Source organism: Gallinula chloropus, assembly GCF_964237585.1.
Source record: "Gallinula chloropus genome assembly, chromosome: 1".
NCBI lineage: Eukaryota > Metazoa > Chordata > Aves > Gruiformes > Rallidae > Gallinula > Gallinula chloropus.
This window is the reverse complement of record NC_140085.1, coordinates 147,804,206-147,832,042: the sequence shown is the minus strand read 5'-3', so window position 1 is coordinate 147,832,042 and position 27,837 is coordinate 147,804,206. Positions and strand designations below refer to the sequence as shown.

The 27,837-nt window shown below is 39.1% G+C and overlaps 1 protein-coding gene across 1 annotated transcript in view; it reads right to left on the bottom strand.

Annotated features, from left to right (window-relative positions):
• The window catches only part of CCDC138 (coiled-coil domain containing 138), a gene marked incomplete at both ends in the record, with an annotated part of 39,030 nt that overhangs the window by 3,531 nt on the left and 7,662 nt on the right, over positions 1–27,837 (bottom strand). Inside the window, 9 exons of the mRNA XM_084280027.1 lie at positions 11,827–12,003; positions 16,649–16,841; positions 17,916–18,032; positions 18,825–18,989; positions 21,076–21,186; positions 21,266–21,343; positions 22,743–22,862; positions 25,518–25,691; positions 27,001–27,185. Coding sequence (XP_084136153.1) covers positions 11,827–12,003; positions 16,649–16,841; positions 17,916–18,032; positions 18,825–18,989; positions 21,076–21,186; positions 21,266–21,343; positions 22,743–22,862; positions 25,518–25,691; positions 27,001–27,185 — 1,320 coding nt within the window. The remainder of the gene's footprint in view (positions 1–11,826; positions 12,004–16,648; positions 16,842–17,915; positions 18,033–18,824; positions 18,990–21,075; positions 21,187–21,265; positions 21,344–22,742; positions 22,863–25,517; positions 25,692–27,000; positions 27,186–27,837) is intronic.

Sequence of the window (27,837 nt, the reverse complement as noted above, 5' to 3'; positions counted from 1 at the left end):
AAACCAAGATGGCAACTGATGTACTACCAAGTCTGGAAAAGGCAGGCAGCTCTCTTGTGGACACACTCTCTGAAGTGTCCTCTATTCCTTACCCAAAGCAGTGCAGAAAAGTAGTTATTCCATGAGACATACATGATCAAGGCAATATATGGTTATAAGTTAATTTATTTTTCTGTTTACTTCTACTTCCATGTTTCTTGTGTTCTTCCTCCAGGTTCAATCCACCAATGGTTTTATGCCTGCTCTCTCACTTTCAGAACTATTTCCAGTTAAAAACCTGTCTCAAAATTCTAACAGTAACAAATATAAACCCAAGCGAAAGTAAAGTAGAAAAGTAAGCAGTAATCAGTAAGCAACACACTGAAAAAATGGCAAGTACAGATATCTTTCTTCTCTGTCAGTAAAGAAACTATTTCTCATTTTATTTTAGCTTATGGTCTTCAATTAAGGATAGAATGCTATGACTGAAGTGATTTATTAGATGTCATTGACAGGTTCTAAGACAAGAAAAACACCATGGATACTGGAATCGTGACCTCTGGCTGCGTTTCTACAAACCTGCAAATACCACAATACATTAAAAGCAAATGAATTGAAGACTGGAAGTTACAGGAGAAATACTAAAAAGAACAAAGAACAGGGTACAACCTCCTAAAGGTGAAAAATAAGCCTGGTGCTGAAGCAGTACATGTAAGTACATATTTATCTAAAATAGATACATGTAAAGAAACCATTTCCCAGGTATGTTTGAACTGACCTGAAAATGCCTCTTTATCAAAAATCACAAGGGACCTGTTGAATGCTGATTTCACAAAAAAGAGAAAATTATGAGAAGAATGTATTATCTCAGGGAAATTTAACTTGGGAATGGAGGGTTATTCTAACCCACAAGTCAACAGGTAATAGAATAAACACCTGTCAGGAATCCAGCAAGAGAAGTCACTGCTGACTTCTGCCCTTGGTGTGTACAAACACATTCCCCAGGATAAAGATACTCTGTAATAAAATATTAAAATAAATATTGAAACTGTAACTTTATATTTCTTTTGTTGCAGAAGGTATTATTTTTCAGAAACTGTGATGTCAAAAACTCAGGGCTATCTGTCAATTGCAGCAGGCAGAAAATCCTTAGATGGGTTCACAGTATGTGCTAAATTTAGTGATACATGACTGACATACACTCAGGATCCAGCACTCTCTACTGAGCTCTCTGTAACATTAACTCTGAAGTTAAGTACATATAGTAGTGTCCTGAACCTGGGAATGTAATTAACCCAGAACTCACTTCTAGTGTGATGGTATCATGCCTTAGTGAGTATAACTTGTTAGAAATCCATTAAAAAATGGGACAAAACTATAAACAGAAGCAGCAAATAAGCAAAGTCCAATGAACACAATCCTACCATCTTAAGAGTGCTTCATATCAAAACGTTTCTATCACTTAAGAGGGTTTGAAGCAAGTCTTTCTATGCAGATAGCAACAGGAGATAACCTTCTCTAAGGCAAGAAAAAACAGGACTATGTATTATGCTGTTGTAACTTCACAGATATTCTATAGATCTACAACTTCACAGAAATTGTGCTACCATTCACTGGAGTTCTTACTGCTTATTCCCAAGAAAGATAAACTGCCCTATCAATCTGCACTGCACCACTAACCAAGCCCATTTTAACAATAAAATCTTGAAACAGTCTCTCTCACTTACCAAAGATGTCTATCAGAAAGTTAGGAAGAGAAAAGTGGAAATAAATGCGTGAGAACACTAACATTCAAGAAGTAAATAGAGAATAAAGGTTTTTCTTCTTTCTGTTGCTTGTTAAAACAACAAATGGCTTTAGAAACCTCTCCTTTAACATGGCTTTTGACTCAGATGAACTCTGATTCATGAGAGGTCTGATGGCAGCAAGACTGCTGGGATGAAAAGGGTGGTCCCACAATTTATTCCTATAAATATACTTATAGTCATAAAATACTTCACATTCCTTTTTTTCAGGGGTAAAAAAATACCCTATTCAGCTGACCTAGACATGTCTTTGTTGCCTTGCTCTTACTGGTTCCTTAAAAATATTTCATTAAAAAAAAAGTGTAAACACACACACAAATATATGCTGTAAGAATATTTTGACTGCGACGTTTACAAACCAATGTAAGAGAGATGCAACACTAAACTATAAAGACAGAAGGGTTTTTGCTGTAAAACAGAAGACCCAAAGTGGAAATAATTTCTAAAAGTTTGCAAAGTTAATTTATGTGATTACCTATTTAAAGGAAAAGTGAAATTGAAATCCATCCTGATACAATTTGGGCATAATTTAAAATAATCTTCAAAAGCCTCCCTCCAGTGCTACCTTTAAAAAAATTCACATATTGTAGTTGCATAAGCTTAACTGGATTGGGGAGACTGCAATGACCAAGGAACAATTTATCACTGTTGACAGAATTCATCTGAAATTTACCCCCAAGGTAATCAGTCACCGCATAAAATCTCACCCGCTACAGTTACCCAGGAAAATTCAGTTTTACACCTACAGCTATGCCACCTCAGAAAATGAAGACTGTCAGGAATGCCAGCTTTAAGTTCATGGTTTAGCAAATTACCAATTACAGTTTTGCCTCATTTCCAAATGCATGAGGATCTGCCAGGACAACAGAGACCACATGACAGCAACGCCAATGAGGGACACAGCACTGTCTACTAGTGTGGAAAATTTAACTAACACTGAGGGCAACTAACTAAGCACCACGGCAGGAACACTTAAAAGTTATTATTTATTATTAAACTGTTATACCACTTACATGTTGCCAATAACCAATTGTCTACAATACAATCACCTGTAAGACTGAACCCATTCGCTGAATTTAACCACTGGCACTCAACAGCCCTGGGTATTGATAGCAGGGGGCAAAGTTAGAGCATGGTGAAGACTGGGTGAGATTCCAGTCAGCGTAAGGGACCTCAAATGTGGATGCTTACATGGGCAACACTGAGTTAAGAGAGGCTAAGCAGCACACCCAGACTGTAATACTCTTCCCTTCCCTGGGATGCACAAGTCATCCATGCAGACATGAGGCAGGACACACAGGACACGACTGTCATGCTTAAATGGTGACTGGAGCTTGCACCCATTACAAGGGTAATAGAAAAGATTAAAAAATTAGCAGCAATACTGATGTCACAGGAGATGCTTGGAATGTAAAGAAGTCTACCCTACAAGGAAAACAAAAAACCATCAGAAAAGAAAGCTATGACTTAGAGGTCAGAAACTATTTTTATAATAAAAACCATAGTATGAAAAGTCAAGTCAGACCTTATTAAGAAAAAACCCCCCACAAAAGCTCTACAGACATTTAAGAAAAATAGAACAAAAAAAAAAAGTAGTAAGGTCATCTGTGGTCAGCACAAGAAAGATGGGATAGAAGCTAATAGTATTTTAGCCTTCTGGGTGCAGACTTCGGCTAATATGCTGGCTTTCAGGAGAGAACTCTGTCTTGGTAAGAGGGACCAAATAAAATAAAAGAAAGAAAGTCCCACAAACTTGTAGTTACAAGAGTCCTTTAGTCAGGGACATCAGAATAGATTTCATGATTCTGAAAGAAATTCAGAACCTCAATTTTATGACAAGAAGAGTTAAACAATTGTTGCTAACTAGTCAGAAAGAGGCACTTTGTGAAGAAAGAACAGCAAAAGCAATACATCTGTTGGATTTGGACTAAAAAAAAAGACATTTTGAACACATGTCCTTCAGTAAGACTCTAAAGATACTTTCTGGAACTACGAGACAAAAAAAGAGTGTACTATAAGTTTATCTGTAAGTATGTGTACAGCCACCATAGGCATGTTGTGTCAGAGTAGTCAGATACTTTTGTTTGGTAAACAAATGCTATAGCAGTTATATTTTGGCTAGAGACTTTAATACCACTTGATCAAGAAACATATTATATTGGAAAAGATGGGGTTAGTAGAAGGACCAAAATGAGCAGCAGGTAATGGACTGGTTAAAAGAAAAAACATTTTGCCTTGAAAAGTAAACTCAAGTTTTAAGTATTTATTTTTTGCAACTGTGCTTATTTGGTGTATTAATTAGTGACTGGGGCATGAAAACAGGAGTAATTTAATCAAATTCCATGGCAGAACTACCCATTTCGATGGCAACAGATACAAAATACATGACAACTAGAATTATCTTACTTGCTAGAATAGCAGAAGCATAAAGACAATACACTAAGAAACAACAATTTTTTCCTGGAAAATTACTGCTTACAAACACCAGAGGATGAAAACTTCTGTTGTGTTAATTGAACTCAGTATATCTGTGAGCAACCAACATGGTATACCTAGGAAAGACTGATTCAAATGAGGCCTAAGAGAGAAAGACACCATTTTACAGGTAACTCAGCATTGCAAATTGAAGCTATGCATTATTATGGATTACTTCATGCAAGGAACAAGAAAAAGCCTAATGAACTTCCAGAACTGCTGAAGTAATTGCAACTCTCTCTTACAGAGGGCACCTGAAGCAGCTTTGTTCCAACATTTCTTCTGTCAGAGCTCACCTGTCTTGTTTCCCCTCCTCCCCAGTCTCCACTCCTGTAATAACCAGCTCAGAGCTAAGCACAGTATTTCAAACAACCTCAAATAAGGAAGCCTGTAACCTGGCATGACCTGTAATTCTGTAACAGTGGATTGCAAGTAAGGCAGTAAATACAGCCTGAACTCCTGACATTCTCAGATGTTATTCAAACTGCACAAATTGTATTATCTACTTCCAAAAAAAGCCTTTCTTTATGAAGTTATTTGAATAATACAACTGAATAATATTGTACATTGCTGCAAATTCACTTTGAAAGTTACAGAGAAGTTGGCTAATAAGTACAACAGTTCTCCTAGTTGAATAAAAGGACATAAAAAATATTTTTTTTCTAATTAAAGCACACTACAATTATTTTAAATGAAACCACTTTATGGAAAGCGATAAAACTGTAAACTGTTTATAAAAAAATGCAAATTTAGTAAATGCAAACATGATCCTACTTGAATAAGCTTCACTGTTCTAAAGATTCATAAATTCAATTGACTTGAAAAGGGATGTATGTATCCAAGTACTAATACAAACAGCTCCTTTCTATACACAAAACATTTTAAAAATTAGTATTCACATCTACATTCAGAATGGTATGCTGCACACGGTATGAAGTATTGCCCTGAACAAACAGTGACTTCATTAGAAATCAAATTATATTTTTCCATTTAGTGCATTCATTTTTAAAACCTGTAAACAAGTATTTCATCAAAATGACGACAGGTTGGCCCTGAGCCAGTAGTATGGCCAAGAAAGCCAGTGGGATCCTGGCATACATTAAAAGGAGCATGGCCAGCAGGTCACCGGAGGTGATCCTCCCACTCTACTCTGCCCTGGTTCAGGCCCCACCTGGAGTATTGTGTCCAGTTCTGGGCTCCCCGATATAAAAGGGACAGGGTTCTCCTGGAGAGAGACCAGTGGAGGGCTATGAAGATGATTAAGAGCCTGGAGCATCTTCCCTATGAGGAAAGGCTGAACGAGCTGGGGCTGTTCAGCCTTGAGGAAGGAAGACTGAGAGGGGAACTGATCAGTGTTTATAAACATTGGTGTGTGGGAGGCAGAGGAAAATGGGCAGCCCCTTTTCAGTGGTCTGTGGGGACAGAACAAGGGGCAATGGCTGCAAGTTGGAGCACATGAAGTTCTGCACCAACATGCAGAAGAACTTTTTCACAGTGAGGGTGACAGAGCCCTGGGACAGGCTGCCCAGGGGGGTTGTGGAGTCTCCTTCTCTGGAGATATTCAAGACCCGTCTGGATGCCGACCCGTGTGACCTGTCCTAGGGAACCTGCTCTGGCAGGGGGGTTGGACTCCATGATCTCTGGAGGTCCCTTCCAGCCCCTCCGATTCTGTGAATCAAAGTATCCAAACTAAGCTTGCAATTAATTCTCAAAAACGTGCAAAATTTTGATGTACATGCTTGCTTCCAGCAAGTATGCAGGCTGGTCCTAGCATTATCACAGGCTGCATTTAACAGAGTCAGAGGTATTTATCTGTGGTTAAAATATTAAACTAAAACATCTATTAATCCTACATAATCATTCGCTGTTTTGTGAAGAATGAATAAAAAAATTACAAAGGTAAGACAGGATAACAGAAGGAGGATTTCCTTTCAAATGGCTTGTATTTCAATGTTTATCCCACATAAGCTGTAAATCATTCCTGTCACTATAGCTTCAAACACAGCTCCTCAGAATAATTTCACATCTGCCTTTCACACAAGTAAGGGGGAATCCTGCCTTAGTATGGTATTCACAGACTGACACTTTTACCCTTCCAGTAGTGCACAGTAAGCTCATTTGAAGTTTCAATCCTGCAAACTGCTACCAGGAAAGATAATATGCTGAAAAATATAGTTAAATTTTAATCCATTTGAGCATACAGGCATTTTTTTACTCCATACCTTTGCCGCTTGTCGCCTTTCAAGTCTCAAAATTCTAAGACTCAAGAAAAAAAATGAATGTGAATTGTGGAATGTCTAGTATTAGTTATGGAGCATTCCAACTTGAAGAGAGTGGGCATATAAGTAGTCCACATAAAAAGATTTTCTCCATAGTAAGAAGTTGATTATTTACTTATAAACTGAATCTTTTTATCTCCACTGGCTTGATTACTTTTCCTGTGAGATGAGTAAATCTGGACACAGACTTGGCTATCCATGTCAGCTATTACAAGGTTCAGCAACTGTATAAATACAGCTTGATTTTGCAGTTACTAAAAGTCTTAAGTGATATAAGTTAACATGGTTAAGAAATCATACTGAAGCCTAACCAGAATGTGCCTTAAATTACGGTAAACATAAAAGAGTCATGTAGAGGTTTGGTTTCCAATATGCACTCACCTCACAACCTGCAAAATAAGCACACACTAATGCAGAGTATCATCGCTGTAAAACACAAGTAAGCTGGGCTCCCTGGCACAAAAAAGACAGGGATCTCCTGGAAAGAGTCCAGCAGAGGGACACAAAGATGATTAAGGGCCTGGAGCATCTCCCCTGTGAGGAACGGCTGAATGCTACAACTCTGTGAATCTGTAACCACAAGCTGTATTTAAAGCAAAGGCCAGTGCTTTGTAATGTCTAATCAGCAAGTAAGTTTTGATATCCTTCAATGAGCCTAAGAGCAGAGAAGGGGGTCCTACTAATCTACATGACGGAAGTCAGCTATCACTGCAGGAGGAATTTAAGACATGTGCTGTCTTTGTGTAAAAGAGCAAAGTGTGAAACTGATTGTATCCCTGTTCATAGCAGATCTCAAATCAAGCACAAATCAAGACTACAGTTGAACAATGATATTTTTGAGAGGTGACTATAAACTCACTGCATTCTTTGGAACCCTTCTAACTGGTTCACAGCTAAAAAAACTACAGTAAGCTTTGAGAAGCAAGAGGACAGAACCAACAATATTCAACAAGATTGCATATGACAAGTATTCAATTACAGGGTGATTTAATACTAACGATGCAATGTTCTTTAACACCCACAAAACAAATTTTCTTGCTGAGGTCATGCTACTTCCTACTAGATTGTTTCCAGAAAATGTGCCATGTCTGGCATCCAGGAATTCTCTTCAACTGTGTGTTGCAACTACTGTCCTAGCAACATGATCTGTTGAGAAAAGAAATTAGTAGTCATATGGAGAGAACTTTGGGGTGTGAACATGCCACAGAAGCCACCATAGTATAGTACAGTCTATACAATTAAAAGTACTACTTCAACTATTAAAGATTAATTTCAATAGTGATCTAAATGAGAAATGTTAAGATTTCTGTAAAGTAATAAATACATAATAAGCCTGTTGTAGTTCTGTGTGGCTGGTTCTAGTGGGGTGGGGTGGGGAAGAGGGGTGGCTTCTGCCAGAAGCAGCCATAAGCTCCCTGCAGGCCCGACAGAGCAAACACCACCTGGCTGAAGGCCGCAGTCGTTGCTGACCAAGGCCAAGCCCATCACTGACAGTCACAGAGCCTCTGGGAATCACATTTAAGAGAAAAAAAAAAAAAAAACAACCTGCAAGCAGCCACTTTTTACCACCAGAGAAGGGAGCCTTCTTAGGCTTTAACATTTCTGTAAAAGAGGTGAGGCAAACATGATTGGCATATACCTATATATTTTCTCTATCTGTGGCATACTGTTAGAGTTTCAAAACCATAAATGATAGGGACAAAACAGTGAGATTTTATTTGGCTGGCACCACGCTTAGGAATTACACCATGGCATAAAAACTCCCTGATGTCTGTGAAATGCCTGTGCAGCTGGAATATAATCCAAGTTCTGATACCTAAACCATAACATAATCTGGTGACATATATGCAATTTGAGATCCCAATTTGATAAACATACATAATTTGAATGTGACTGTATTGTATACCATAATGTGGGATCTGGAGCTTTGCATGCTATGATGATGCAAATTGAGCTGGGGCTGTTTAGCCTGGAGAAGAGGAGGCTGAGGGGAGACCTTATCACCGCCTACAACTACTTGAAAAGATGTTGTAGAGAGATGAGAGATGGTCTCTTCAGCCAGGTGACAGGAGACAGGACAAGGGGAAATGGCACAAAGGTGTGCCAGGGCAGGGTCAGATTAGATGTTAGGAAAAAATATTTCACTGAAAGAGTTTTTGGGGCCGGGAACAGGCTGCCCAGGGAGGGGGTTGAGTCACCATCCCTGGATGTGTTTAAAAAAAGGGTCGATGAGGTACTTAGGGTTATGGTTTAGCACAGGATGGGAACAGTTGGACTTTATGATCTCAAAGGTCTTTTCCAACCTTGTGATTCTGTGATGATGCACCTATGTTTCAAGAAATATGCTTCACAAGGGTACCAAAAGTCTTAATTGTCTCTTCACAGAATGCCTGTAGTGTTAGACCATGTTTCTGTGGCATAGCTGCATAGGCACACTGGTGTTATGCAGCCTTGTACAGAACACACATCAACTCAGACAAACGTTTGATGAAGCTGTGGGCATCAGGCATGGTTTTTATTTATAGTTTTAAATGAGCATGACGCTGGTTTACAAGAGTTTCTAGACTGGTATCATGCCTGTGGAATATGGTAAGCTCTCACGAACCTGCAATCAAAAAGATTACAGAGTAAACCCAGATCCTAGTAGTGACCAAAAAGGTTCCAACCTGGAATCTGAAGAGATGAAGTGAAAAAAATCACCTTGAAGGCTAATAGCCCAGCTTGTGGTTCTATCAAGAAAGTGATTACAAATGGCTTGATCTCTAAGGATGCAAATGTTTGTTCTCTTTGTGTCAAGAGGTCTAAAGTAAGATGTTATTCCCCTTCTGTCTTTGGAGTAGGATTGAAATACCTAAATTCCTGATAATTTACTAAGATCTTTTGCTCTTCTGTCATCTAAGTGATCACTCTGAGATGTTGCTTCAACAGTACCTTATCACAAAAGCATGGGTAGGAAAGGTAATGCAAGAGTACAATTCACTGAAGCTATGTGTAATAGTCACTTTCTTCCTCTCATTATGCCTGGGGACTGCAAGCCAGGTTTCCTGAAAGAGCCTATCACTAGAAGCTGTCTAGGGGTCATTTGGTATAATAACACGTACTTCTTCCTTCATACTTCACACAAAGCTGTGCAGTGCAATAAAACATCACCTGTTTCTTCCTTCAGCCTGGAATGCACAAGCTTACTGAAAATAGAAAGGAGCTCTGAATTCTTAATGAGCAAAGAGCCTCATTAGCCTTTGAACTGAATGGGTACTGATCTTGAAATGAAGTATTTTTAATGGCTTGAACTCCAACCTTGATAGTTATCTTCATCAGCCTCAGTCTTAAGGGCATAGATCTGCCCAAACATACCAAAATATGCGTGGGCACATTGCACACAAGGTGGCATGACATACAGGCATTCTGGCTATCAGCTGCCTCTCACCATATAGATTTTACTTCTTCCTGCTGCTCTGTGGGAGTCTTTTCACAGACAGACAACCTGTTTTATTAAAGTTAGCCTTACCTTGACAGAAGCACATGGCAAGTGTCAACACACATTTAGAGAATGCCAGAGAAGTGGATCTTGCCAAACAAATCCTGGTTTACTGTCTTTTTTTTTGAAAAAAAAAAACTAGACTTATTTTAAGTGATCCTTATTGCTTTAATCCTTCCCAAACAGAAGAGATGAGATGCTGACCTAGAGCAAGGAAAGCCCTAGAAAAAAATCATGGCATTTCTAAAGCGCGAAAAAATGATGCTGTAGTTTTAGTACCAAAAAATTCCTTGTTAAATGTTATTCCCAGCCTACCAAGCTCAACTGGTTTTGGCTAGGATAGAGTTAATTTTTTCATAGTAGCTAGTGCAGGGTTATGGTTTGGATTTGAGCTGAACATAGTGTCGATAACACCAAGACACTTTCGTGCTTACAGAGCCAAGGCCTTTTCTGCTTCTCACAACACCTCACCAGTGAGCAGGCTGGGGATACACAAGGAGTTGAGAGAGAACACAGCCAGGACAGCTGACCCTAGCTGACCAAAGGGATATTCCATACCACATGATGTCATGGTCAGCATATAAAGGTGAAGGAGGACACATTTGGAGTGATGGTGTTTGTCTTCCCAAGTCATTGTTAGGTGTGACGGAGCCCTGCTTTCCTGGAGATGTTTCTCTGAACAGAAACAAGACACCTGAGTCTCTCACCACATACCTCCACTGGTCTTCAAACTGCAGGCATCTAGCCTGTCAGAGTAACAGCTGCTAGGTAATGGAAGATGCACTTTTACTGGCACTACTCAAAGTAATACCAGACACCATCTACCTCACTTAGGTTGCTTTTGTGCACACAGCCACCTCTTTTCCAATCACGGTACTAATCACAGTTATGAGCACTAGGAAGAATAGTGTAAAACTAACTACACGGTCAGAAAAAGATTTTGCAAAGGAAAAACAACACTGTAGTTAAATATTTCTTCCACTTATCTCACTACAAAGTGACTTTTAATGCAATGCTGTTCCATCCCAAGTCAAACATGCTTCCCATTTTTACCACTACAATGCACGGCAACAAAATACTTCCAAAGCAACAACACACATTTCAGAAGTAGCAACAGCTCCTCCTCCTTTTCTGTTCTAAAAAGTAGCAAGTGATTTTTATCTTAAAAAAAAACCAGCCCCACAAACAGTCACAAGGTTTGTTTAACAGGGCACCAGAATGTCTCATTACTTCATGTTCGTCCAGTTGGTTATCAACCAATTCCCAGCCTGTATCACTTGGAAAAACACTGTGACAAATAAGATTATTAACCCTTTTATAGGGCCACAGCACTGTAAAACTCAGCAAAACATAATCACCTCTTCTAGAATTGCCATTTCCAATTATTCAAAACTGAAAAATGACTGGGGATGAGCTGTTCATTCAAACTAGAAAGAGAATTTAAAGAACGGCTATTTTTTATCTCCACCTGCTGGCAGGTTTTCATGATATGGCTTCCTGGGCACAGCCTAACTTCAAAGAAAAACATCCTCAAGGTAAAACAGTGGAATAAACTGAAAAGTCAAATGAAAAATAGCAACGAAAAAAATTCACCCCAGTAAGTAAGAAAGCAGCCGGAACAAAAGATAAAGCATAGGTGCTGAGAGGCAGAAGAAAAGGCAACTCAGAGACAGACAAGTATGACATACCATAAGTCTCTTTTGAATTTACGTGACACAAATGAATGCTAATACTATATCAGATTATTTATACTTACCTCACCAGTTTGCATCATGATTTTTAGGGTTTTTTTTAAATTACCCAAATTTACCAGAATCTGTGGTCATCTGAAGTAATCCGTCAAGAGCACTGGAAAGCAGACCTCTCCTGGATACTTTTAAGTGACTTAGTATGACAGGCACACATTGGTATTCCAAAAATAAGGTCTTCCCTTCATCTGTTTTCAAGTCTATGCAAAGGGAATCAAACGCTTGAGCCAGGAAATCCACTGAAAGATATCAGAATACAGGCAATAAAAAGTCCATAATCATAGTTCCGTTAAGCAATATCTGAATAGCTATCCTGAGAATTACTGTTCCAGATATATACTTAAATGGCTGAAAAATGTTATATTTTATTTTTATTTAAAGACATTCTCTGCCTGGTTTTATTCCTTAGTTTGTTGCGAGCGGAGAAAAGGACTAACTACAATTCATAGGTTGAAGAGAAATATACTGACAAATATAAAGTCCTCCTAATATCTTGCTTAAAAGGAGGAAAGACATTACAAGCTTGCATAGCTTGAGACAATTGCGGTTTTAACATCTGGGAAAACTCTATTAAAGGAGTCAAGGGCTCATTTGTCTGAACAACAAGAGAAATTACTTTCAGAAGAGTAACCAATTCCCTTCTATAGAGAGCTGTAGTTTAAGGTTCAGTGAGTACTTTTTATGCACTCATCCATTGCGGAGAGCACTGAATTATACAAAGAACGTAGAATAAGTGAAACAATCTAATTTTCTTAATTTCCTGATGTCAAATCTTTCTCGGTATCTGGGAACAACATTGATCATCTGGAGAGCACAAGATGCAGCCCAAGGAACCAACGTGTCCCAGAGCAGGCGTTTAACCACAGTGCCATCTGCTGGAAACTGGCATTTCCAGGGAAACGGAATATACCTTCATGACAGATGTCCTACTACTTTATCACTGAATCATTCCTGCCGTGTGGTCGGAGCGATTGAAATTCACACACAGGGATATTCAACATATGTTTAACAATAGATCAGATTCTCCTTCTTATAGAAGCCAGCAGTAAAAAAGCAACTGTGAGAAGCTGAACTGATCCATTCTAATCAACTCTGCTTAGAGTAATTACATCTCTGCAAGAACTATTTTTTGTATTGCAATTCTTTTTGCATCGATTTTATCAAACATTTCTAGAAATGTGAATCTTTATTCTTTAATAGAGCAATTATTGTGCTTTAGGCAAAATATCTTGACTGACACAGTTCCTTTCAACAATTGAAATACTGTGTATATGTGTATGTTCATTAATGTCGTCAGGGTGGTCTCCCACCATGTTTAAGTCTTGGGTTTACTGTAAACACTACCAATCTAAATACTGCACAGGTCAGTTAAGCATAAAGACATACCAATCTGCTTAACCAGCTAATCCAGAAGGATGACTTCCACAAACAAGAGCATTCTTCATTATCAACGGATTTAAAATCTTTGGCATCCCCAATTAGTGTCAATCAAGAGTGTCAGAGACAGCAGCAATTTTGCCATGTGGATCTCTACTTTCTAAGAAACAGCCCAAAATTTCATATTTCATGCAAGAGACTGAAAGAAAAAAAAACCCACATATGCCAAAGTAGGCATCTGATTCTAACCTTCTGGCTAAAAATAAACACCTCTAAACTGTCTCCATCTCTGTGTTACTAGCAGGGGGGATGTGTTACCAGTTTAAAATACAAACTGTTCTGAGAACAAAAGATGGCTAAAATAGAATCGTGGAATAATTTAGGTTGGAACCTAGTACAACTCTCCTGCCCAAAGCAGGACCTTCTCTAAAGTTAGATTACATGCTCATAGGAACAACCCCACTGAACAATTATTTGCTATCAAAAAAGTTCTGTGCTTTTAAAATTACTCTGAAAGTGGAAAAAAAAAATAAGTGGTTGGTATCACAAAAAGTTGGAAAAGGTTATAGATACATTCATTCTTACACCCTTGTAAAACTTACTCTTGCAGAAAATCAGTTATGCACAACTACAGTGCTGCAAGTAGGCAGTAATCACCTCTTACACCTGCTTTTAATGGTATATAATTAGTATTTTCTACCTGACTTCCATAAAAAGGATCTGCAACACCTCTTGTTCCCCATTTCTCTTGGCTTCATAACTGAAGGCAACAGTTAACAAATCACCTGAGAGAACAGTTAAGTCTATTCTTAGAGATATTTTCTTTTTTTTTCCTCATCCTGTTCAGACACAATCTGATTCTTGCTCACTGCTAGTGTGTACTCTGAAACCTTTACATTTTCCCTCTCCCATGAGGCAGAAAAGACCCAGATTCCTCTATTTCTTTGCCAACACAAAATTAGAGAGGTTTTAAGTAGAGAATTCTACTTAACATTATTACTATTACAAATCATCCACTAATGTGAATCACAGAATCGTAGGGGTTGGAAGGGACCTCCAGAGATCCTCAAGTCCAACCCCCCCTGCCAAAGCAGGTTCCCTAGGACAGGTCGCTCAGGGAGGTGTCCAGACAGGTCTTAAGTATCTCCAGAGAAGGAGACTCTACCACCTCCCTGGGCAGCCTGTCCCAGGGCTCTGTCACCCTCACTGTGGAAAAGTTCTTCCGCATGTTGGTGCGGAACTTCCTGTGCTCCAACTTGAGGCCATTGCCCCTTGTCCTGTCCCCACAGACCACTGAAAAGGGGCTGGCTGATTCCCCCTACATTCCATGCTTAAGATACTTATAGACATTAATTAGATCCCCCCTTAGTCTTCTCAAGAGTGAACAGCCCCAGCTTATTCAGCCTCTCTTCACAGGGGAGATGCTCCAGGCCCTTAATCATCAGGTTTTTCTTCTCTGGGTTCTGACAGAAAAGTGTACACCAACCTCTATGCCAACAAGATAAGGAAAGCATTAAAAATCTGACTTTGTGGCTCTTCTCACAGTGTGCTCCCAACTCAGAGCCCATGAGAAACAGCCCACTTTTGTCATTCTCTAAAGAAAATGTTTTAGTCTTTTCAGATCATATCTGTTTTCAAAGAAGGTCCCACAGAGAAGATTTGCCACAGCATCTTGAAAACTGCACAAGTGGAGTTAACCTGTCATAAGCTGAAGCAGAAATCACTATTTTCAGAGCTGTGTAGTCTCCTGATTTGACCTTGTTTGCTCATGCCTTGTTAATAAAGTACATTACTGTGCTACATCAACATGGGAGCTCTGGAAGATTATGGATAAAAAGGCCACTTTTCATGCTAGACTTTGAAGTCTGAAACATCTTTATGTAAACAGAACGTACCTTTGTAATTTAGTCTGTTTAACAGTGAAATACGGATGGACAATCACATCCAGCACTGACAATTTCAGAGAAGCATTGTTCGATGTTGATAATGTTTTACAGGTAGCTGTTTGCAGTGCCAGATGTGGTAGAAGAGGGCAGCAGCAGGCAGGTGAGGGCTGGGGAGTGAACTGGATACTAAACTTAGACTAAGGGAAAAAACAACAATGTAAAGACATATATTGTATCACAGTTCAATCTAACGGTTAAAATCCACTACACAAGTTGCTTATTTTATGTGACTGCAGCGTATCAGAAATACCCAAGAACATCAGATTTACCTATAAAGGTAAATGCAGAAAAGTTGCAACTGTGTTTCTTACGGAATTCAACAAGGGCAAGAGCAGGGCCCTGTACCTGGGGAGGAATAACCCCAGGCACCAGCACAGGTGAAGGGCTGCCCTGCTGGGAAGCAGCTCTGTGGAAAAAGGCCTGGGAGTTCTGGTGGGCAAGAGGTTATCCATGACCAGGAATGTGCCCTTGTGGCCAAGAAAGCCAATGGCATCCTGGGGTGAATTAAGAAAAGCATAGCCAGCAGATTGAGGGAGGTCCTCCTCCCCCCCTCTACTCTGGTGAGCCCTCATCTGGAATATCATGTGCAGATCTGGGCTCCCCGGCTCAAGAAGGACATGGAACTACTGGAGAGGGTACAAAAAAAGGGCTATGAAGATGAGTGGAGAACTAGAACATCTCTCTTACAAAGAGAAGCTAAGGGAGACTTGGGAGTTTTCAGTAAGTCTGAGGGGGGCATCTTATCAATACTTACAAATACCTGAGGGGTGGGTGTCAGGAGGATGGGGTCAGTCCTTTTTTAGTGGTACCCAGAGACAGGACAAGAGGAAATGAGCATAAACTTGAATATAGGAAGTTCCACCCAGACATAAGGGGGATCTTCTTTACCATGAGGGTGGCAGAGCTCTGGCACAGGCTGCCCAGAGAAGTTGTGGAGTCTCCTTCTTTGGAGACACTCAAAACCCACCTGGACGCTGTCCTGTGTGGCCTGCTCTAGGTGATCCTGCTCTGGCAGGGGGGGCTGCCAGATGATCCCCAGAGGTCTCTTCAACTCCTACCCTTCTGTGGTTCATTCTGTAAGATTCTATGGCATAAAGGAAACAGCTGACACTGCAATGGAGCAGCCTTTCAGAAGAAAATGTGAAAGCCTACTAGATTAAACAGAACAGTGAAATTCTTGAACAGTGCAAAATCTGCTACTTATTTCAGTTTATAAAAGAGCAAAAAGCTGTGCCTTTCTATGCAGTAAAGACCCTGGAAATCCAATCACTGCTGTAGGGACACTTTGACAAAATTACCAACATCTCTCTTACCTCCTTGTCAGAAGTGTTGATTAGTCTGACAAGAAGTCATCATACTAACAGAAACACATAAAATCCAACAAGAAAATATTAAAAGCAAGATTCATACTTGTTTCCAGTATATTTTTCTTCACAAGGTAGTAAAACTCAAGTAAAGAACAACTTTTCACTAATAAACCATAACAGACACTGCAGCATCACCAAATGCTGTCCAAGAACACGACTGAAATAAAAAACCTTAAAAAAAAATCAGAACTTACCTTGTGTCACTGTTTTAAGCACAATTAAAGTTGACAGGAACCTCAAAGGCAGAGAGGGACTCTTAAAGAATGCCACAGATTTTGATTTACTAGCTGTAGAGTGTTCAGAAGAACCACGTGGGTTTCCCTTACTCACTATGCCTCTGAAAATATCTTCACCAAGCCTCCTCATTGTGGATGACATTGTTGCATGCTGTTTCAAGTGATGAGCACAGTTAGTGTAAACATTAAACCCCTACATACTATTTAGATACACATATGCCTCTTTAGTGATTAAGTATTAAACAGCAAATAGCTTGATCATCTGTTGGAATATAATCTGTATAGGAGATTTTACTTTGTGTTCCAAAAGCAGATGAACATTATTGGAATGCCTTATCAACACATACTTTATAAAGAGACTGGTTAATGAGGGTTCCTGATAAGCTGGCATTATTTAAGTTGCCTCTGGTTCCAGAAAAAATTCAGCTTCACTCAACTCTTTTGTAAGGATGCCTGAAATGGTATCCTACAAAAGTATTTACAGAATCAAAGTCTAAGATGAACCTTAAGAACTCTTACCTTAATACAGGTAAGATACTAGACTTTTCGTCATAAACCATACAGAAATATTTGTCCAGAATCAAACTTCACGTTGCACTCATTTAGAATATATGTTTTACTAGCACTAAATCTAAGTTTGGTATTCTATTGAATTTAAACTCAACATATTTACAAAATTTCCACCTTTTGCTTTAGCAAGAGTACTACTGACAGCACTGTGCACTATACTCAGTTTTTACAGTACTCCTGTCTCTATTATATTGCTAAATATTTTCATATAGCAGTCTAGTCCAAAGGAGCAGGGAATGCAGAGAACAGAAAAATCAAAACTCCTCTGCTACTTTGCCACACACTTCCATGAACTTCAAGAAGTGCCATGCATAGAGTGAACCTCCAAATATCGCCTTTTCAAGTGAAAGAGTTTTGTAAATACATATCTAAAAATGTAATTCCTGAGATGTTTAGACACCATGACAGAGGTGACATACTTATCAAAATTATGTTTTGTTACACAAGGCAAAATTTAAAATTAACCTTTTCTATTTGCCATGTATCTGTGGTAAACACAATGAATTTATGCTTTACAAAGACAGCTGAGTTTCTTTTGTATGTACCATGTGAAAACATCCGCTTTTCATATGTATTTAAAACAGAAAATCCATTCATATCTTCTGAGAATTTACTGCTAAAAAAACCCCACACTGCAAGAAGACTACTGTTTTACCTGATTACCACTGTCCAGCTGTCTTATAGACCAATAAATAAATTTAATCACAGGCATGTGTAGATTAGGATTCACAAATGGCATCCACTGGAGTTGCTCAGTTGCTAGAGGCAAAAGCTGTAGAAATATACATAAGTAAAGTTACATGCAGTACCTGAAACCACTGCAGAAGCTAACCCTAAGTGGAAAACAAAGAAATAAAACTCCAACTTTCTATTGGAGTTTAAACAGATTACATATGCAAATGCTCACTGGGAAGATCCTGTACTGGTGACACAATTACACGTATACCCAGATTTTAAATTTCACAGAGGTTTACGTGCCAAAGTGGAGATACATTGTGCAAGATCAATATCAGTAAAGTCAATCTGAATGGCTATGAATCTTTCAATAAGAAAAACAGTAAAATAATATTTTCTAAACATCTCTGATCTCCAAACTTTTGTATCCCCAAAAAGAAAACAATGTATTAAAAGTGTAGTATAGTATAGCATCAACTTTTATTGGTTATAAACTGGAACTTTTAGTATCTAATATAGGCATAAAACCATTTTAAATTAGACATGTTTATCTCCTTAGAAAAAAGGAATTATGTACCATATATGTACATAGAGCACAAGGCAACTTATCAGCTGATAGTAGTGACTGAAATAAAACACTGAAACTCTCAAGCTGAGAGTGAACACCACACTTTTGCTTAAAAATGGCCTGTGTGTTTTACAAATGACAAATTACCTATTATATCTCACTGCCGAAATTAAAAGTGACTTATTAATAGTAATTTTGTTTTAATTATTGTATTCCAAGCACATATAAACCAGGATGACCTGTTACATTCTCAACATCATTTAATAAACCCCGTAAATCCAGAAACATTTGAACACAAGCAAACAATCCAACCCCCTTTACCTTCATACACCTTTCCTGGATGCAGGTGTTTTTGGAGGCCTGGGTAACTGGAAGTTTATGACTATCCTCTCTTTCCTCTTGTGTTTTTATCCTGCTAAGGAGGTGGTCTGAGATCCAATCCATTAGAAAAGTTAAGAGCTCATAAACTTGTGAGTTCAATGGTAGCTGTAATACATCCACATCAGATACTTCAGCTTTCAAGTGTAATGATTTTTCTAAGCCACTTCTAGTAACAAGACTGATGCATATGAGGGTACCTTAGTTCTGAAATATCAGCCATAAATTAAAGGATTGTAAGTATATGCCTGAAAAAATCTGGGAGGCAAGTTACTGTACTGGGAGCCTGTGGTAAGTGTTATATTCGAGGAAACAGTCATCTTGAACAGGCCATGTCTGCTCTGCAGGGCCTTGCACTCAAGGTTTGAGAAGCCTGTGTGTTATTAATACTACTTGTAACTGTCCTGGTTCTGGCCAGGCCAGAGTTAAACCTCCCCATGCAGCCAGCACAGGTGAACTGAGTTAGCCTGGGCTGTTTTTCACATCACCTGACACCACTTCCCCATAAAAGCATCTGACTGATTTAACAGGGTGTGTAGTGCAGTATAATAAATTAGTTTTCTTTTTGTTATTCCGTTTTGAGTTTTGTTTACCCTTGACACTAATTGTAGAGTGATCCCTCTCTGTCCTTATCTCAAATCCTAAGCCTCTTAATACATATTTTCTCCCCTTTTTGGCTGAAAAGGGGAGTGATAGAGCAGTACTGGCCTCTAGCCAGGGCCAAACCACCTCAGTCCTTTTTGGCACCCAACATGGGGCCAAAACATGGGGTGTGTGGTGGTTCAGTCCTGGACAGTGGCTGACCACCACATGCCACTTGCTCACTCCCACAGAAGCGACAGGCAGAGCCCCCATGGGTTGGGATAAGGACAGTTTACTGACAAAAGTCACCATGAAGGTAGAACAATAATGGCCAACGCACCCAAGCTCAATCTGATGCTGCACAACACAGGGTTCCCAGCATCTGAAGGGATGTAAGATTTAATCTATATCTATATTTGTCTTTTTATTTTGTCTTATGAAAGCAGCTTATTTTATTAAGCCGTTTATTTTTAGGCCTTTCTTAAAGGGATCCAGAAAGAACCCTGCGTTGCTTCTCTCTCCTCACCGTAGAGAAGGTGATGGTTTCTGGGTGTGGAAAAATACTCACAATTTATTTTGTACTTTGACAAACTGTTACTAAAGGGCGGGGAAAAGATTTTTACAAACAGAAGCACTCCATTTTATAGTTCTGGCCAAATGAATTACAGGAGAGAACAAATCTTTAATGTCCTTTTCCTGGGGAAATTCTCGTTTCATAGCACCAGATCTCCTTTGCTTTACTTCATACAATCTACTACTGTTAAAGTTTAAATGGGTAACCAGCATTCTTAGAAAAAGAACAAAGACTTCATGGAATTGTCATTCTGCCCTTGCACTACACTGCAATGAAATACTCCACAAAAGATACGCAGAGTTACCTGAAGACAGGCTGCATGAACAGTTCTCTAAAGAATTCGAAACTTTGCTGGTATCTTCCTTCAGATACCCCTTTTCTTCTTTGCTCAGAACTAACACTACTGTTTATATATCACTAGCAAACAAAGTACACTAAAACCTATGTAAACAGAGAAATATGTTGGCTATATAGAGACAGCACAGATTTAAGGCACCTGATGTGGATTAATTAAGTAGGATGCTGTGAGTATCTCCCCCATTTTCCAATTCGGCCTCTAGCTGGAGAACATCATTACACTACAATCACCTCTGGCTTTCAGAATTTAACATCTGTATCTGATACCTCTGACTGACTGCTTTTCAGCTGGTGTTATTCACGAGAACAGTGCTGTACTGTAGCAGTAACCAGAATGAGTTTAAGATTTGCTCCTATGCCACAAAAGAAACCAGTTACAGTATAAGCAGGTTGTAATTTTAACTAACAAATGAAAGAACATGACAGGAAGAGGAAAACATTCCATAAAAATAAAAATATATACATATACAACATGAAATTCAACAGACTTATTTTTAGCAACAAGCTTAATTCTTTCTTGTCTGTTTTCCTACACTATAATCTACATCTTTTCTTACAGTAACTAATTAACTCATACAATAAACAAAATTGAAAGTTAGTTTCTAATTTCTAGAAGACACACAGGGAATGATCCATTGCTTAGTGTCTTATAATGAATGTTTCATTGTGCCCAATTCTTACCTTAGCCATTTTTGATGTTACCATCCCTTTTTCCTGTTTGACAGGTTTACTTTTTTGCACCACTTGACATATCTCCTTAGACTTCTGCACCGTTAAAAATTCATGCTTCCTCTACAACAAAATGTAACAATGAATTATATTTCACTTGTTACCTATAAAGGAAGGAGATACATGTAAGAACAAACCTTACTTGTAGATTCTCTAAACGAGCTTGTACTTTTCTTGCTTGACCTTCTAACTTCTTGTTCAGCTCAGTTACATCACTTAACTGAAAGAATCAGAAAATAGTAAAGTATCTGTAAATTCAAAACTCACTTCTTGACTTCATTATCACACTGAAACAATTTGATGTGGCTACTGAGCAGATAAATTGTTTCAGGTTTTCTTTTTCTTCTGTGCATGCAAAGGCATAGAAAGGAATTTATCATCCAGTTCCTCAACAAGTCAGAGTCGTTGAGGTTGACAGGCACCTCTGCAGATCATCTGGTCCAACCCCTTGGCTCAAGCAGAGCCACCTAGAGCCAGCTGCCCAGGACCACGTCTAGATGGCTTTGCAATATCTCCAAGATTGGAGACTCCACCACTGCTCTTGGGCAACTTGTGCCAGGATAAGTAAGACAGCAGTAGCTCTTCTTGACCTGCAGTCCAACCTTTCAGTCTGCAGGGCAAGAATACACACTACAGTGCCTCTCTAGATATACAGGCAGCACACATCTGATTACTTTTCATGATGTGACATAAAAGTGGAGCACAGATTAACAAAGCCATTAGATCATTCTTGAAATCAGGAGGGTGAAAGTGTTCTCTATAGAATGGAAGTTACTGACCATGATACAGGAACAGTGTCCTCTGAGAGAAGCTGAGGGAAACTTTAACCTCTCTTTAAATGTAAGAAACACACTCTATGCATGCAATTAGTGAACAGCATGACTATCCTCAGTTTGCACAGGTACACAAAGATGTTATAGCAAGGTGAAATAAAGAGACAGATGGGTTGCACCAGAACCATCAACATTCTAGGAGTTGGGTCTGACCTTCTCTAAGAGAAAGAATAAGACACTATTGTAGATTTTTATTATACTCAGACTATCAGAATTGCAATTAATTCACTGAATAATCAAAGGTCAAATTGTTTAGATAGCAATACGTGTGTCAGCATTTTAGGTCAGATTTAACAGTCAAATGAGATGAAAATTCTTACTCTCTGTATTACAATGAGCCACTGTCTCAGTTTAAGAACTGAGAAAATACTACTTTAACATTTGTAAAATAACTGAAAGTGCTGAACAAATGGGAAATTAGAAATATATATTGTACTTTTTATTTAATAGAAATAATGCAGGGTGGACACTATGTTATAAAATACTTCCTCTCCATCCACTCTCAATCTGCTTCAGAGGACACAGATTTGTCCTTCCTAGTAATTAGCTGTTGCTAGGGGATCAGAAGAATAAATCCAACTTTTTTTTTATACTGTAAAAGATCAGAGAGGCTAAAATTCAAGTACTAGAAAAAGGTGTGGAAAGTACTTTCAATCATTCATATAATTCTTGCCTTATAGAAACAAAGAAAGAATTAGTCATTTTTCAAACTTTAGCTGTTCAAATACTTAAAATTGTTAATTATAACCTGTACATTTATTGATAACCTGAAAGAACTAATTTTACCTGTTTTCTTAAAGACTCGTTCATTTCCTTCAGTGTATCAAACGATGACTTCAGCCTTCTATTTTCTTTAGTTATTTCTCTCAGGGCTTCTGTCAGCTGTTTAACTTCTGCCTCGTGTTGCTATAGAAATATCAAATTTTAAAGCTTGATTTATAAGAGACTGTTTGAGAAATAACTCTAAGCTAAATTCCACTGTAGTGCTGAAATAATAGGGCAAACATTCAAAGATCAAGTTTGTAATTCTGCATGGCCAACTTTGCACATCCAACCTGGACTGAGAAAAACAACATCCACGTTGCATATTCAGAAGAATCTACACAGAAACCGAGTGATGTGCACAGCCAATTGCTCTTTTTCTTTCCAGGTTCTACCCAAAACAGATTATATCAGTATGTACATTTCTCAGACAAGTCAGCTGTGGGAGAGGTTTGTGAACTAAACCCAATGCCAATAAAAGCTTTCATTTACAGCTTATTCTTCCCTATAATTACAAAAAGTCATGATTCTGTTTTGCAGCAACTTTTGAGGTTTCAACATGCTTTTCTGGCTTTGCTCATTCTGAATTATGCAGATCAAGAAACTAATCCTACGCAGGTTAAATTAGTGCTTTGGTTCACAGCCCAAGCACAGAAATTCCTAACTACAACCTGCCTATCTACTGCCATTCTTCTCACTCCCCTGAATCTTATTTTAGATTTAATCTTCTCTGGACATCAGTACATCTGGTGTACCTCAGATTTGATAAAAAAAGGCAAAGTTTTATTTTACTGAAAATACTGCAGCTATATATGCTTACTATCATTTCAAATTGGGCAATTTCATCCATATCATGACCATTTCAGTCTTGCCAGATGTTTGCCTTGTCTGTTCTTAAGTCCTCCAATACTGGAAACACTGCACTCTTACCAATCTACCTGTCCCATGCTTTAACTATTTTTGTTTAGAACTAGTTCTTCCCAATACATAAACTAAATTTTCCCTTACTACTAATGCTTTTCCTATCACAGACATGAAAAAAATACTAGGTTCTTCCTCTTTGCTGCAACCTTTTATGTAGTTGAAGCTTGGCACATTTACCCTCAATACATCCCGCATCTGCTTGTCATCCTCCATTTCTGCAGCTGTTATTTGTGTTCAAGCACAATACTGTACACTCAACATCATCTTAGTACACTTTTTTCCCAAGCCTACCGTATCTTCAATTTGTCAAGATCAATTTTAATCCTACTTTTCTTTCTAAACATACTTGAAATTCTCCCTCAGTTGCAATTTTCTTCAAATACAGTAAATGTGCTGTTTCTCACCATCAAACTTCTAACTGAAAATACTAATACTGGGCTGAAAGGATACTCCAGAACCCACTATGCACGCTCCTTCAACTGTGCTGTGAACTACTGTCTCACTACAGCTTTACACCACCTGCATTAACATCTATCTTATGCTTTCCATAATACAATTAGGAAAACTCTACATGAAAGTTCTAACTGAGTCCAGACATACCCATAACAGGAGACAGGACAAGGAAAAATGGCACAGAGCTGTGCCAGGGCAAGGTCAGATTAGATGTTAGGAAAAGGTTCTTCACTGAAAGTGTTGTCAGGGCCTGGAACAGGCTGCCCAAGGAGGGGGTTGAGTCACCATCCCTGGATGTGTTTAAAAAAGAAGGATAGATGAGGTACTTAGGGATATGGTTTAACATAGGATGGGAACGATTGGACTTGATGATCTTAAAGGTCTTTTCCAACCTTGTGATTCTGTAACTACTCCTCCTCTGCTAGCAATACCTGTTACCTTGCTGTAGTGGAAATGAGACTGATTTGACAATTTATGATTAACCTATGCTAATAGTTATTTACTGCACTGCTTTCTGCATTGCACTTCCCACAGTGTTCATGGACTGTATCAGGATTTTATTTATTTATTTAGAGAACTGGCATTAAGTTGATGCCTGTACAACTCTTTCCCTTTTGAGAAGAAAGGGACCGCCTTTTTTAGCTTCTAATACTCCATTTGACATTCATGGATTTTCACAGGTAATCACTAATTTCTCCTGGATTTTCATCAGCCATTTTGGGCTTTAAGGAAGAGAACTATCTGAAACACTTAACTTATTCCTTCCCTGTTCAACAGTTGAGGTTACCTGCCCCCTCTGGTACCCTTTTCCTCCTCTTTAACAGGTAAACCTGTCCTCCCTCAACAGCAGTTATCTGCACATTTCAAAGAAAGGTATTTTCTATGTGGTTTTGACACTAAGGGCACATATGTAAGGACTTACCTTGGTGATCTGGATAATAACCAAAACTTTCCACAAGACCTAAATTCATTAGCAAACACCCACAAGAACCATGTTGATGAAAGTATTTTTCCTTGGTTGAAATCATACTATTTCATTTCCTCTCACCCTGCCACAGGTCAGTCAGAATCATAGAATGGTCTGGGTTGGGAGGGACCCCAAGGATCACACAGTTCCAACCCCCCTGCCACTGGCATGGCCACCAACCTCCAGGCCTGGATCTACACAAGGCTGCCCAGGGCCCCATCCAACCTGGCCTTGAACACCTCCAGGGACGGGGCATCCACCACCTCTCTGGACAGCCTATACAACCTGTATGGCAGAAGCCATAACAATATTGTTTGGTAAACCTTTCATTTGGGGATTTCAAGCACTTTAAGGAAATAACCATTATATCCAGCAAACACCCAATGATTTAAGATAACTACAGACAAGTTAAATAGCATGCAGAGCAATAAGCATCATTAAATTTATCACCACACCTTTTTCATAATTCCAAACTTTGTGTGAACGTCTTCCTCAACACCTCTTATTTTAGCCAAAGCAGCTTCATGGCTAAAAACTGATGCTTCTCGCTCCATCAGAAAACGCTCTTGTTTCTGGAGTTGCAGGGCATACTCCTGCTGTGCTGAACTTTCTCTCTGTGTCAAGAAAATCAGAGTGTTGAAACAGCTTTAGAACCCATGCAATTATCATACTTGATAATGAATTTGAATTTTCTCCCCCAGAGATAGCTTTTTGTAAAATGATACAGTCTTACGCAACAGCTTACTAATTAAAAGTATCCTGATAGCCATCTATGTTCAGTTTCCCCACACATTAATCCACAGGACTTTGATGTGCATCAGGACGGCTCAGACACCCAAATTACAAAATTCAGTTCTACATGGTTGTTAAAGTATAAAACCATGCAATAAACAGGCTTTTGCTTTTAAGAGTTCTGGATAATGGTATTAACTGTAAGACAAAATAGAGTCAGAAGAAACTGCCTGTCCTGAACACTAGTTTACTATATTGTGTATTATTGGGAAGCATCCCTGAAAAAATGGGGGGGGGGGGAAGATACAAAATTATTTTTGCAAAAGACAGCCCTGGTAGAGTATCTAGCAGAAACACAAGAGCAATTACAGAATAAAATTATATAGGAGGTTCTTCAGTCAGTGGCCTAAGCCTGCTAGGGGATGAACTGCTGGGATTCCCCAGCAGCAGCAGAGACAAGGCAGAATGTAAGGTTTTTGTAGGAGGCCAAGGCAGCAAGCACAACTGAATGCCCAGGAGAAGAGCTTCAGAAGCTCTCAGGGGCAGCAGTGGTTCCAGGAGTTTCTTCTGTGCCCACAGTGTGTCACAAGACACTCTTCTCTGATGCGTTCAAACTCCCTCAAATTGAATTTTATCTGATCCACCCCAGAACAAGTCAAAGCACCACTACTGGTCCTGGTTTCAGCTGGGATGGAGTAAACTAGGTTAGATATTAGGAAAAAAGTTTTCACTGAAAGAGTTGTCAGGGCCTGGAACAGGCTGCCCAGGGAGGGGGTTGAGTCACCTTCTCTGAATGTGTTTAAAAAAGGGTAGATGAGGTACTCAGGGATATGGTTTAGCACAGGATGGGAACTGTTGTATTTTATGATCTTAAAGGTCTTTTCCAACATTGGGATTCTGTGAGAATTCTCCTCATAGCATGGGGGTGTGTTTTGGGTTTGTGCTGATAATATTGACATGGCTTTGCTATACAGAGGTGTTTCCTGTTATTGCTCAGCAGTGCTCATGCAGAGCCAAGGCCTGTTCCGCTTCTCACACCACTCTGCCAGCAGGACAGCTCGGGGGGGTGCACAAGTGGTTTGGGAGGGGATACAGTCAGGACAGCTAACCCCAACTGACTGAAGGGATATCCTATACCATATGGCATCACACTCAGCGTATGGAGTTGAAGGGTAACGTTTGGAGTGATGGCATTTCAGTTCCTACCTGGAGCTTCTGATGTATGATAAATAATTCATCATAAATTCGGCTGATGTGAGGCGGGATTAAGCCTTGCCTATTGCGTGCCTGAGCATCAGCTCCCCTCAGATGTTTCCTTACCAAACCACTGGTAATGTTTTGGTCACTGTTTTCTGGTGTATTTGCTGCCAAATGCGATGATAAGGTGCTGCCTATGGAAAGGAAAAAAAAACATTTTACATTAAAAAAAATTCATAGATAAACAATGATGTTAATTGTTGCTCTAAAACAGGGAAAATTTAGGTATTTAGAGTGACAAATATAGAGCAAGAAGCATCAAAAGGAGAAAGTGACCTCAAAGAATTACAGAGAATTAATTCAAGCTGTGTTCTACAACTTATTTGAATCAATTGGTGATCAGTGAAGTTTAAGTAAAACTATGCCCCCTACACTTCAATATAGAAATTCCAGAGATGAAACCTATGCACAGACTGAATCATAACATCGCTAAAATCTCCTATTTGTTCTGTAAGGGCTTCAGGCAAGCAACGTGCTGGTAACTAGACCCTGGCCTGACAGCTCAGCTAACAGAACAAAATGTAAAAAACTACTGGACACAACATGAGAAACTGCCAGAGGTGACAGATTAGCACAGGATGTGGGTGACCATTGCAAACAGGACAGTGAGGAATGGCTGGATCTCATAAATTGTTAGACAAAATTTACAGATAATTGAGGGGATGGTATTGAGATTGTTTGGGGAGACACATCCTGTAGGGCCAGCTACAACTAGGTACCATATCAGGCCAAGATTACCTAGGTGCCAGTATCAGAAATAGAAGTCTGGGTAGTAGTTTTGATCGG